This window comes from Alosa sapidissima, chromosome 5 (assembly GCF_018492685.1).
Source record: "Alosa sapidissima isolate fAloSap1 chromosome 5, fAloSap1.pri, whole genome shotgun sequence".
NCBI lineage: Eukaryota > Metazoa > Chordata > Actinopteri > Clupeiformes > Clupeidae > Alosa > Alosa sapidissima.
Window position 1 is genome coordinate 20,487,228 of NC_055961.1, and position 14,235 is coordinate 20,501,462.

At 41.1% G+C, this 14,235-nt stretch overlaps 2 protein-coding genes across 4 annotated transcripts; both read right to left on the minus strand.

Moving 5' to 3' along the window:
* Window positions 1-1,126: 1,126 nt before the first annotated feature.
* Window positions 1,127-8,366, minus strand: LOC121708789 (pannexin-1-like). Of its 2 annotated transcripts, none has more exons than XM_042091685.1 (6): window positions 7,896-8,366; window positions 6,658-6,794; window positions 5,906-6,108; window positions 4,032-4,551; window positions 3,364-3,529; window positions 1,127-2,721 (listed from the first exon to the last, which is right to left on the minus strand). In XM_042091685.1, exons 1-6 carry the CDS (start codon window positions 8,074-8,076, stop codon window positions 2,636-2,638), a joined length of 1,293 nt encoding a protein of 430 aa, XP_041947619.1. In that variant the 5' UTR covers window positions 8,077-8,366; the 3' UTR covers window positions 1,127-2,635. The 2 variants fall into 2 exon arrangements, with proteins under 2 accessions (XP_041947619.1, XP_041947620.1); XM_042091686.1 differs by having other exon boundaries at window positions 3,370-3,529; window positions 7,896-8,365.
* A 1,156-nt stretch (window positions 8,367-9,522) lies between these two features.
* LOC121708807 (ependymin-like) lies at window positions 9,523-13,432 on the minus strand. Of its 2 annotated transcripts, XM_042091721.1 has the most exons (5): window positions 13,370-13,432; window positions 10,998-11,132; window positions 10,352-10,538; window positions 9,930-10,017; window positions 9,523-9,771 (listed from the first exon to the last, which is right to left on the minus strand). In XM_042091721.1, exons 1-5 carry the CDS (start codon window positions 13,409-13,411, stop codon window positions 9,648-9,650), a joined length of 576 nt encoding a protein of 191 aa, XP_041947655.1. In that variant the 5' UTR covers window positions 13,412-13,432; the 3' UTR covers window positions 9,523-9,647. The 2 variants fall into 2 exon arrangements, with proteins under 2 accessions (XP_041947655.1, XP_041947656.1); XM_042091722.1 differs by lacking the exon at window positions 13,370-13,432 and having other exon boundaries at window positions 10,982-11,132.
* Window positions 13,433-14,235: the final 803 nt, after the last annotated feature.

The window sequence follows — 14,235 nt, forward strand, 5'->3', positions numbered from 1 at the left end:
ACCATAGACAAGGAGATACAAAGAAAGAAAAGGGGACAGAGAGAGAGAGAGAGAGAGAGAGAGAGAGAGAGAGAGAGAGAGAGATGGCAGCCATACAGAGAACAGCACAATTTCATTTCTTTGTTTGTTTCATTGTTTTCACAGCATGACAAAGTGCAGTGAATATGGGTCCGCATGGATTTCTGTAGAGAGCGAGAAACTCTCAGAAGTTTTTGTTCATTTGAAACAGACAAGGCAAGCAAACAACAAATTAAAGATAGTAGAGAATAAAGGGAGTCACAAAAGGGAGTGAGGGAGAGAAAGAGACTGATAGAGAGAGAGAGAGAACATGTTAAAGGCTTTAAACAGACAGATAAAAAGAAAATCAGACAAATGCCCTAAGGTCAGACGGCCTTATCAAAGGCTTGGGTTTAGTGATTGCAAGGCAGACCACGTCTCTGTCCTGTACCTCTCTGTCTCTGATGTCCCCACTCACCATCAGACCCAAAAGAATCCACCCTCATCACTAAGCCAAGCAGAGCCACATCGTTGTGGAAAGCGCTTCACAGCAAGACCTGGAGGGCAGGTCCTTCATCGTCTTTTTTCAAATTACACAGCACAGCATATTTTTATCACCAGTTTAATTATTGATGCAGGTTTAATTTGTCATAATTATGTTATAATTATCTTCAGGTTTCCCATACCAGAGTGCACACTCGGGCATCTTACGTTCATATGGAAAAACAAGTAGGCTTAATTGCTTTTTCATTTAATTGCTGCAGACACAAAACTGTTGAAAAATGTCTGTCTATGATGTTTGCCGAAATTACAAAAAAAGCTATATCAGCCTAGGTCTAGGAATTAGATTATTTGTCTGTTTTTTTTTTTATATGTAACTTTCTATACCTAGCGCCTCTCAAATGCTCATCCCTTTGCAATACAAACATGGACATAATGGACTATGGACAAACTACAGACATAATCCCCAAACTGTCATTGTTTGCAGTTTACAGTTACATTCAATTATACTAAATGAATGCACTACTTTTTTTACAGCAGTTGTACTTGTACTTGAACACCAAGCCATTTCACTCATCCATCAAACATATTTCAAAGGAGTCAGACACAGGCAATACAGCAAAATGCCTTGCTTTTAAAAAGTTTATTTCATTGTTAGTGATTATAATGTTAGTGTAAGGGACAAGTGCATATATTTGCCAAACATGAGAGCATCAAATCAATGACTTCATGTGTCTCACTTAGTTATTCATGACGCATAATAATCAGATACTGTATGTCTTTACAACATCTGCCTTCAGATAAGTAGCTATATTTCCCAGGAAATAGATCAATTACATCAATTGTTAGTTTCCAGCATGCATACCATATAGTTTAAGCACTGGACAGAATGTTGGGAAAACAGAATGCAAGCAAAGAACCTTGATTACTGCTCCACTTCAACCCTCTCTGGCGCCAGTACATTTACATTTGTTCATTTGGCAGACATTGTTGTCCAAAGTGACTTACATATGTCAACTATATTACCAGGGATTACACTGTCCCCAGAGCAACTTGGGGTTAAGTGCCTTGCTCAAGGACACAGCGGTGGATGCCAGGAATGAAACCCAAATCTTTCAGGCTACTGCATGCTAGCCCAGCTCCTTAACCACTACACTACCACCGCCCCATGCAAAAAAGATTCTTAATACATATTCAAAGCATTCCAAACCCTTTAAATTGCTGGACTATCACTTTCTTTGAACTGCTACATTGTAATGACATTTTTTCCATATTCATCTAATGTCTTTGCGTCTTTGTGATGCTACTTTCAAGATTAAAATAATATGCAAAAATGTTTGAAAAAGAATATTTGAGCGATGATAGAAAGGGATGTCTTCATATTCATGAACAATCCACCTGATACCCTTATACTAAATAAACAATCACCGGTAATTTAAATAGAAATTCAAGTAAAAAAGATACTTTAAAACACTAACATGGAAATACTTACACACCAGAAATAAAAACATCCTAAAAATACAATATATTGCAGCGGGTACACTATCCTGTACCTGAGGTAATTCTTACAGCCAATCGTAAAATATAAATACAGGCATCACACATCCTAAAACAGCCTTCACTAGTGCTCACATTTTGTTTTTCATTTGACATTATTAAACGATGCCTCTGAACAAACAGACAATCTCTCCTCCTCTCTCTCACCCTATCTTCCTGTCTCTCTCCTTCACACACACACACACACACACACACACACACACACACACACACACACACACACTCTCTCTCTCTCTCTCTCTCTCCTCCTTATCATTATCATTGTCGTCGTCAAGTGTAGCAGGGAACTCTTACAGTAAACCTAAACAGTGCACATCGACTAATTCCAGAATCAGAATCAGAATTCATTGTAATTCATTGTAAACATTGGCACACATGCTCTCTCTGTTCCTGTTCCTTTCCTTCAATCCAAACACTGACTGCAGCATCATTAGTGTCAGCAAACTGTAAAGAGTAACAAAAGACCCAGCACATATAGCCTTCTCTTCAACTCTGTCCCTCACATACACCATACACACAGAGTCACCTAAATTCAGACAGGTCCATGCATTCAGACAGACATGTATTCAGACTCTTCTACTCAGACTAGCCTCTGACGTACATCCCTGCTGCAGTCACACGGTGTGCCTTTTGTCTCTGTGTCCTCCTTCAGTCGAGGCGCGGCGTCTAGATGAAGGAAAGATATTTATCTTTGGTTTCTATTTTTGCAGTAATACAAAGGCACAATGATATCTTTCAAGAGAGTCAAGAGAGGACCTCTAAGTTTGGAGACCCAACAACCGATAATTTTCTTTCAATTTGACAAGGTATTCCTATAAAAGCCATTGTAGATTAACTATGGATAAAGAGTAGCTGACTTAGTCACTGGATGATGCCCTTTTTTTTCCCCTTTTGGTTTAATATGTGTCTAGGCATTTGTATTTATGTATTTGTATTTATGTATATGCATGCAAAATGGCATTTTTAAGACAAGATAAATCAATCTGATTACTAATACATGCAATATGTTGGTAACTGCATAATAGAAAAGAGCTAAATATCCATAGCAAAAGTGAGGAATGGAATGGAATTCATGCTTATGTGAACATGACAATGTATTTGTTATAGTGAGGAATAGCATTCTATTTAGACTTATGTGAACATGATAATGTATTTGTTATAGTGAGGAATAGTGTTCTATTCATGTTTATGTGAACATGATATTTGATCTATTGACCCACATTTCATATGCACTACAAAAAATGCTAACAATCCACAGTAAAAAAAAATCTAAATTTTTTTTGTATGAATAGTGTAATCTCTGTTCACCCTTGCCTTCTTGTGTGTTATTTCCTGTCTCTGACTGAGACTTGCTGGCGGAGGGCTTCTTGCCATCCACCACGTCCACCACATCCGTCTTCACCTGTCCGAGCGTCCGCAGGAGACACATGGTGTCAAACGCCTCCCCACCTCCCTCCCGAAGCAGCTCCAACACCTGAGAGCAAGTGCAATGCACACACACGCACACACACACATACACAAACAAACACACACACACACATACATATTCACACACGCACACACACACGCAGCCACACACATACACAAACAAACAAACACACACACACACACATACATATCCACACACGCACACACACGCACCCACACACATACACAAACAAACAAACACACACACACACACATACATATACACGCACACACACCCAGCCACACACATACACAAACAAACAAACACACATACACACATACACATACATATTCACACACGCACACACATACATACACGTTAAAACACTCACATATACCCTAACCCAATAAACCCCCACACACAAATCATAATGATGTATCTGCATAATGCTATGGGAAGTCCCAAGGACCCCCTGATCTCAGAAATGGAAATTACACAAGCACAGCTCTCCAGCATTACACAATGGTGTTTGCCTTCTAGAGTATGGTCTCTTTCACTCATATCTTACCTGCAAACACTTGTATGACTTGAGCTCGCTTAGGTTCTCCTCCAGGAAGAGCAGGTAGAGGCTGAGATCATCGTAGAAAGACGTGGCAAGATCCAGTGACCCGAACGCGGGCAGCATCTCGTAGGGCCGCAGGAAGCGCGCCCCCTGTCGCACGGGCGCCACGGCGGCGTACACCACCACGGGCACCAGCAGCACGTAGACCACCAGGTTGATGTAGCTGAGGAGGCGGAACACGCCCACGGCCACCAGCTTGCACTGCACGGCAGCAGGCAGCGGTGTGTCGTTGGCATCCCGCTGGCGCAGCACGCCCGAGCGGATGTCGCAGGAGAACTCGTCGCTGCGGGCGGACGACGCCAGGCGGATGTAGTAGCCCAGATAGAGGCAGGCCAGCAGCAGCGTGGCCAGGGTCAGTGCCCGGCACAGCACGTACTTCACCACCAGGGCCCGGCAGAAGCGCTTGGTCTTGAGGTACTGCTCTACCAGAGGGTACTTAAAGCAGCCCTCCGTCAGGTCCAGAGCCCTGATGATGACATTGACGATGATGACGATGGTGAAAATGGTGAGGAGGAGAAGTAAGATTGAACATAAAAAACAGTTCATACATTTGTTTACTGTATAACTAACATCCTTTTGTCCAATCTCTAGTCACTTTCTAGTCACATGTAATTTTCAAAACGAACAATAAGTACAACATCTGTCTGCCGTGGTGGCCATACCATTAATGACTGAGTAAAGAAAGTGAAGAGTAAAGGTATAAAAAAAGGATTGTCTCTATTATTCCGGTCTCCTTAGTTTGCAGAATCCTGACTAAATCGTTAGCCAATCAGAGCTGCTCCATTGCCCTAGTCAGTAATAATATAATAATAATAATAATAATAATAATAATAATAATAATAATAATAATAATAATAAGCTTTATTTGTATAGCACCTTTCATACACAGAATGCAACTCAAAGTGCTTTACATTTGGAGCATGTAACATAATAATAATTTGTAAAATTATCAGTCATTATCAGTCATCCCTCTTCGTTGCTGTGGCCGTTTATGATCCAATCACCAACATGTCAAAAATACTTAGCAGTATATATACTGTATATATAAGCTTTGCTAACAAATGCTTAGGCCCCTTTGATGTGGACTCTAAGCGCTTTGCCTTAGTATGTTCTTAGTATGTGTTGTGATATGACTTTATATACAGACGTTTAAGCAACACAACGACCGGAAGACTGACAGCCTTAACTCTTAACACCCTACAAGCACGCAACTGTGGCAAGGTAAAACTCCCATATTACAGGAAGAAACCTTGAGCAGAACCGGACTTAATAGGGGGAGCCCATCTGCATCTGGCTGGCTGCAGCTCTAATGGCAGCAGTCAAATGTAGAATAATCCAATAGTCTACAAGATAAGATGAGTTAACTAAAGGCTCTCTTATACAGGTATGTTTTCAGGTCTTTTTTTTTATATATTCACTGAACTTGCCTGTTTGATGTACAGAGGCAGGGTGTTCCATAGCTTTGGGGCATAATGGATAAAAGCAGCTTCTCCACTTTGCTTGTGGAGCACTTTGGGTACAATTAAAAGATTAGCATTAGAAGATCTAAGTTTTCTTTGTGGTTGATAAGATATTAAAAGCTCTGAGATATATGAATGTGCTATGCCATTCAGAGCTTTGTAAGTAATTAACATAACCTTAAAATTCTATAGGAAACAGGGAGCCAGTGCAGTTCAGCTAACACAGGGGTGATGTGTTCTCTTTTCTTAGTCTTAGTTAAAAGTCTAGCAGCAGAGTTTTGTATGAGTTCCAATTTCTTTATACACTTTTTGGGGAAACCAGTAAAAAGTGCATTGCAATATTCTTCCGAAAGTTCTTACCCGTAAGCATCCTCTGAAGACTCCTGTACTTCTAGGCTGGAGGCCAAGTTCTTGGCCAATCGGATGGCTCGGTTGTAGGTGCGATCCAGCTCCTCCATGATGAAGCTGAGGTCTGAGGAGAGGTGTGGCGCTGCCGTGAAGCGCCAGAACACGGCAGGAACGTACATGAGGATCGCCACCAACAACAAAATGTACGGGAAGAACTGGAGGGAACAGCAGCACAAAGGAAAATGAGTTGAGCCATTCCTCATAAGGCTATGTAACATTTTATGTTATAATTGATGTTATAATCTATGAATAATAATACGTAATAACAATCTGGATTCAGTGATGCAACTGATAATGGTCATGACTGTATGATGTTATCTATGTAAGCTTAATTATATGTGACATAATTATATGTGACAGGTCTTACGGGGGCAGCCGTGGCCTACTGGTTAGCGCTTCGGACTTGTAACCGGAGGGTTGCTGGTTTGAACCCCGACCAGTAGGCACAGCTGAAGTGCCCTTGAGCAAGGCACCTAACCCCTCACTGCTCCCCGAGCGCCGCTGTTGATGCAGGCAGCTCACTGCACTGGGATTAGTGTGTGCTTCACCTCACTGTGTTCACTGTGTGCTGAGTGTGTTTCACTAATTCACGGATTGGGATAAATGCAGAGACCAAATTTCCCTTACGGGATCAAAACAGTATAAATACTTATACTATACTTAAGTTGGACATGTGATAGATGTATTGACTGGCCATATAATACCTTATGCAACCACAGGGGTGAGCTGTTGGGCCCATTTTCTGGTTGCTGATCCTGCACAGCCGCCCAGCAGTAGGAGTCTACATAATATGCCTGGCGCCATGAAAAGTTGGTTGGTGCAAAACAGCTTATCTGCGTCCCTGTAGAAGAGCGATAAAGAAAAAGTGATCAACATAGTTTACTTACTGTTTCTCTTATTTTTTTACATTGTATTATCAAGGCAATAGGCTGCTGTCTGTGTGAGTAGTGAATACAATGCGTTAATTGAGAGACAAGTGAGCGTTATGTGCAAGCATGTGAGTGTAATTAAGGTAGAATGTTGTTGACATAGTTGTTAACCTCGTATTACATCCGGAAAAAATAACCCAATAGCCTAATAACAAATATCGAGTGGCCTAACCTATTAGGAAAAGGATAAATGCCAGGTCTCCACAATGTTGCCGTAATGCATTATGGGTACCAAGTAGTGCACTTGCACTTGTACAGATAAACACAAGGATCAAGTAACGTATGGAGAAGCGATAAGAATTATTGTGTAACAAAAATAGTGGCACGGTGTCTACATTTAATTTGCTCAACTCAAAGAAATGCGACGTAAAATGTGTAACTTAACCTAGGCTATTCTGTCACTGGGGACATAAACTGAATTACGCTCTTAAACCGGCGACAAACAAAGCCACGCTGATTCATCCTCCGGCTTCATTATTTCAGGACTGTTACACCATCATCCTAGGCTATTTGTCTCAACAGCTCACCTACTTAAACCCTCCCATGTAAAACAATGAATAGAAACAGATGCGCTCCCTAACAGAGCGACACAGAGCGTAGGTAGCCTATAACCCGCTATCAGACAGACACATAGGCTATCTGCCCATTGTCTGCGTATTCCTCAGACAGACATACCGTTTTGAAACATAATCTTTTGTCTTTTGGATAACAAAGGACCACAGACAACGCATTGGGAAACGAGACAATTATAGGTAGCCAATTCTCAACGAACGGTTGCGTTTATTGCATGTCAGACTATGTTCTGCCTTTTATTTAAAAATAAGCAAAGACAGTATGGTGGTGCCAGTTTTAGTCCACTTTGGACAGTTATTTGCATATCATGCATAGGCTAGGCTTCGTTCAGGCTTTCCCTCCAGTAGGCTAGGCTATAATTTTCTCATTCACTATTTTTGTGGTAGGCTACAGCCTGATTCCAAAAGTCACACAGGCATTCATTGGTATGTCATACTTACCGACTGACACCTCTTGAGCAAAAGCGAGAGATATGAGCAGTAAAGGGAGGCCGACCGCAATGAACGTGACAAGTTTATCCACCGCCAGTTCGAGCCGCACCCCTTTGTACTTCGATTCATTGGGTTCCTTTAATAAAAAGTCAGAAAATACATATTCCGTTGCGACGTGAGCTATTGCCATGATTCCAGAAAACAGCAACCGGTGTGTGGGAGTCCTTATAGGTCAGTTCCAGTAAGGCTGGGTCTAGCGTTGCCTAAGCTGCTCAGATAAGTGACTTGCATAGTGGGCTATGGAGCACACCCCAATCCCCTAGCCCAGGGGTTCCCAAACTTTTCCACGACAAGGCCCCCCAAATACCACAAGGTTCTGGCCAAGAATCCCCTTGATCTGTTATTAAACCCATCGACAATACTACGGAAAATGTAAAAATACATTAAGCTAATCCTAATAATTATTTTAGCCACAAGCACGTTGCGATGGAGCATACATTGTGTAAAAATTGCATTTGGGGCTTTCTGCTATATGAGAGCTATCACTCTACTTATTCCCAGTCATTATCATGGAAAATTAATGTTCAGATATGCAACAAATTATTACAATGGCATTGTATAACAACTCATAGTAATAGATATATTTTTAAAATTTCAAATGTATTTATTTGTTGCTTTTATTTTTCCTTCCAACTTTCTGAGGCCCCGCTGGCACCCCCTCGCGGCCCCCACTTTGAAAACCACTGCCCTAGCCCAATGTTTTTCAACCTTTTTTGTGCCACGGCACACTTTTGACACTTAAAATGTCCCGCGGCACACTAACATCCTGTGTGAAGAAAAAATAAACATACCATAGCCTAAAATTTCAAATAATACACAGATATGGCCTTATTATGGCTTCTATGCAAGACCTGCTCAATAAAGTTGTTGTAGGTGACTATATCTAATTTAATTGTTGTTATGAACTGGATATGTGATGATTTTGTGATGGGGCCCCCGTTGTACAATGCCTGCATACCACAAATAGTGCAATCATACAATCAATGAGAGCATGTGGTTATAAATTCTTTGATGCAACAGTTGCTTTTCTGGACCAGTGAGTGACATTTGGGTAATTTTCTGCGGCACACCTGATGATCTCTCACAGCACACTAGTGTAACCCGGCACAGTGGTTGAAAAACACTGACCTAGCCTACATAGAACAAAGAAGTCAACTCTTTCCCGGATAGTTTTGTTGCAGGAGTCTATTAGTCGACTACAAGACTTTACATATTATGTTCGCTCTTGAGTCAGGTGAACGTGGTGATATAGATAGATAGATAGATAGATAGATAGGCCTACCGTAAATCCTGAAATTGTGACCGGGGTCTTTTATTTACTTAGGCTGCGCAAAGCATAGGTCTTTATTTGGGGCCGGGTCATATTCGAGGCAGGCCTTTATTAGGCTTCTGTTGTAGAATTTTATTCTTAGAAATAAAGTAGGCTAAAAGGCTGGAAGCTGGAAAAAGTGGTGGCTTGGGTGAGAAGGATCATTGATTATTCTATGAACAATGTGGTACATTAAAACTTAACTCTACTAGATTGTAATGCAAGATATATGTATATATATCTGTGTATGTATGTATATGAACAATGTGTTGTAAAATGCATAATTTATTTATTTGCATGAAGAACTAATATGAAACATTTCCCTTAAAGCTATGGGTTATATTGTTTGAGCTGACTGCAAACATACTGTGAACCAAACAGGAATTATGTCTTTATGCTTGGTTTAAGAAGAACCCGAAAAAGGTATTTCCTTTAGGTTCCAAAGGCACATCATCACAGAATGTTGGAGGCACAAACGCCTGTGGGTCCTTCACTTCTTTAACAACCTCAAGAAAACTGGAGAGAGACAATAAGAGATGTACATATACTCAGAGCTGCACAACAAGACCATAACAAATACATGTAGTGACAAAAACACTGCTAAATAGTATGTTGTACCATATATGTAAAATGTGATCTCAAATAAATACAAATTGAAAGGTAGATCTGCTCACCTGAATATCAGCAGGTCCTTTGATTGAGTGAACAGCACTGAGCTAAGAGTGAGGCAGCCAACTTTGCTAACGGCGACTGAAAAGGCACCTGTGGATCGCATACAAAGAGACATGAACATCACCAACACTAACACTCGGGCACACAGTATCAAGACAAATCTGCATGCTAACAGACACCCCAACCTGCAGAAAGTCATTTCAAGGAGGAAGCCCTCCCATTTCCAGTAGGTATCCATAACCCCCCACCCACCCATTCTGCTAACATGCATACATGCCTGTATAACATATCATAAATAAAAGGATTACTAATGTGTGTGAAATCATACACTTTGTGGAATATGAGTACAGTACACACACTCATCATTTCTCACAGAGTCTCTTATTCCTTCTCTATCCCAGTCATTAGTTATGGATTCACTCACCATTAAGTTGCGGTACCATCTCCACCCAGTTTTTCATACTGAGCCCTTGGCCACTGTCTATTCTGCTGCCCATATACATGTCTCCGAGGTCTGTCATGTTTGGTTGGATCTCCATAGGATGAAGCGTTGATTGTAAAGGCCTTTTCTTGCAAGTGCTGGTTTTGTTGTCGATCTCATAGAAAATGCTCTAAACACAGAGAGAGAGAGAGAGAGACAGACAAACAAACCCAGAGAGAGATAGACAAAGAGAATGGTGTGACATATGAGGATCGATGAGGAAAGGTTGAGGAGAGACATGCAGTTCACCAGGAGAACAAAACCTGTCACCATTATTTTTTGGACAATATAATGTTAAACGATACCATTGTCATTTTAGACAGTTAAATGCCACAGATATAATGTCAACGTTCTACATAATAGCATGTCTAAATGGCCAGTTTGTGAGATGTATGACTTTTTTGGGCAATCACACTGCCTCTCAAAAGTTTTGCAGCATAAATATTGTTTTTCAATGTTTGTGTGCTTTGAGATCAGAATGTGGAAAAAATATGGACGGCAAAACAAATATTCAGTTGTTGTATCATGACGGCATACTGTACAAACAACGTGTGTGACAGTCATACAATGTACCTGTAGTATATTTTACCTCTTCAAATAGAAACAGGACATCTAGGTATTTTGCCTTCTTCACAATTTTCTCGCTGTCTGTGAATCGAACTCGTTTCCCTGGAGAATCATAGTTGAATTGGCCTCCTCCTGCCTGCAATCCTTTAGCAGCAGTCTGTGTGTATGTGGGTGTGAGTGTGTGTGTGTGTGTGTGTGTGTGTTTGTGTAAGTGGTGGGAGAGGTCACAGGGGGAAAGGGGTGGGGGGGGCAAGACAAAATGGACAAAATCAGACAAAATGGTGAAACAATACTTACAACATGGATTTTTACTTTCAGCAAACCCCACAACAATGATGCACCAAGCTGCCAAACAAAGGAGTCCAAACTTAGACATTGTTTCCCTCTTAAAGGAGAATTCCGGTGTGATATTGACCTAAAGTGTATTGAAACATGATACCGAGTGTGAACGTATGTCTCATAGCCCATCTCGGCTTGTCCCCTGCACTCCAAAATCTGGCGCTAGTTAGCCGATGCTACCAACAGCTTTTTCAATAGTGGTGCTTCGGCATCGGGCTAGCCATGCAAATAAATCACTGTTTTACACCCATTTACGAGGCTCAATGTATCTCCACACTTCATTGGTAGACTTCCGAGGGCCCTGACATTTAAAACGAGACATTGAGAACTTTGAAAAAGCACTGGTAGTTTACTTACAAGACGATTTATACAGACAGTATCTTCACGAAGTTTAGCGTTTGCAGCTATCTTGAATTTAGTCTCGATAAGTCGAGCAACGAGTAAGAATGAACAGGTATGATAAGGGATCAGATTCCAAAAATAATTCAGTGTAAATGCATGGATTCCAGTTGCTGCTACTGGAAGAAACTGGAATCCATGCATTTCCACTGAATTATTTTTGGAATCTGATCCCTTATCATACCTGTTCATTCTTACTCCAAGAGGATTGGTGCCACAGGGGTGCTCGTGGAGGTGGGGTAGTTAGTAGAGCTAATTTCGCAGTGGACAGTTTGTGGAACTGCTTTGTTCTACTATACCTATTGTTACATTTACCACATCTAACGTCAAAGTAGACTGATTTTTGTGACACTGAAGAGGTTCAATATCTCTATTGCACTGGCAAAAGGGAAAAAAGCACAGGCTGGACTCTAAGGTCAGTCCCCTACCAGCCAGGCCTACAGAGGATTTATTGAGAGCATTCTCGCCACCGGCATCACTGTGTGGTTTAGAAAAATCACACACACTGAGAGGAAATCTCTTTCAAGGTGCCCCCCCCACCCACACCCACACACACACACACTGCACCACAGGAGAAAAGCACAGAGCATCCTCAGTGATTGCCACAACCCAACTCACTCTGAGCAGTGATTGCCACCACCCAACTCACTCAGACTTCAACCCGAGACCCCACAGACCTGAGAGCATCGGAGGTCACAAGGCACGTTTCCACAACAGCTTTTATGGAACACTGGCTAATATGCTTAAAACGTTAAGGCAGGAAGGATATCACAACCCCTATGTTGTTCATAAACAAGGTGCAATCAGCGATCATACACAATTTCAGCATTCTCAGTAATTGTCACCGCCCAATTCACTCTCTCAGTATCCTCACAAGGCACGTTTCCACAACAGCTATTAGGGAACACTGTCAGGCTGAAACGTTGCTTAAAAAGTTAAGGCAGGAAGAATATCACAACCCCTATGCTGTTCATAAACAGACTTAAAGGTGCAATCAGCGATCATATACAATTTCAAGCCACTAAAAATTTTTGTCACATTCAGAAATCATCCCCTCATGGTCAGCTAGCTGCCCATTCCGTGAGTACACTGTAAAAAAAAAAAACAGTCTCTGTACAGCTCAGGCTCAGAAAACAGCAAACAAACAAAGTGGGGGCAGCCTGTCCCCTAAACAAAAACAAAATCCTGTGTGGAGTTTCTCTGGGAATACTGAAAGGAGAAGTGAGCTACCTCTCTGATGTGTTTCGTTTGGTCCTTAGTTAAAATATAATGTACGTTATTTTGGACAAAAGTATCTGCTAATCATTTTAAATATAAACATAAACATAAACAAACGTGACTTCCTGTGCAATCGCTGACTGCATCTTAACTCCTCACTACACTCACACTTTGCTTGCTGGGCTTTTTCTATTCCACTAAATTACTCCCTCTCACGCTCCCCAGTCTATTGTACATTGCAAGTTCATCATTAGTTCATCATTCAGTGTATCGTGTATAAATCGTTATACTGTGTATTTTTATATACTGTGTAATTTCTACTTGTTACTTTTAATTACCTCTCTTTCCCGCATTTACAAAAGCTGACACTGTGAGAGATGTACAAGACTGTTGGAGGAAATCCATTTAGAATACTAATGTACCTGTACTGTCCTTTACCTGCACAAATGACGGTAAAATATATTGAATGTTGAATTTCATTCAGCCTCCGGAGCATTGAGCTTGCAGAGCTACAGTATAGCACAAACATATCACGTTTCTAACAGCATATTAAACACTCACTTTAACTCACTCAACTACTGTGTGGAAAAGCTATTTACCAGGAAATGTTCTTAATATACACAACAGCTTAACGTGCTTTCTCTCGTAGCCTCCTCGGGTAAAAAAGAGCGGGTTCCATCTCACGCAGGAAAGTACTAATGAAGTAGGCTAACTATATACAATTCGTCAGAAGGATTGGCAACTACCGCCCCCTACTGGGTATACATATTACTCTAGATATTGCATCCAACTACAAATAGTAGACAACCATTTTTTTAGGTTTAGTGTATGACAATGTGAACCTTTGATCTCAATAGAAAACAATAAAAGAAAACAAATGAAAAATCTCTCAATATAAAAGATGAACCATAAATGTAGTAATTTAATCCCTTCTTTTTACCACCTGGTTACATATTGAAGACTGACATTTCAGCAAACTGCATTTATCCAGGGTGTGTACGGCTGTTTGCGGAAATGGCGGTGTTGAATGAATAACCTAAAGATTGGTGTGTGGCCTCTTCAATTGGAAGGTGCTCAAGCTTTGGGCCAACCCATGCCACCAGACCCACCTTATCATGGTAAAGATAGTGCTACTGAGGAGAGCGCACCCCCTGTAGCACTTTAACAAGTTTGGTTTTGATACAAGAAAGCATTGCTGAGATACAGTATGTGCTTTGTGTGTAAGTTGGCCCGCTCAAACAATGCCAGACCCATACATAAATCCTGGCACCTTCTCTGGCTGAAATTCAGACACCATGCTAAAA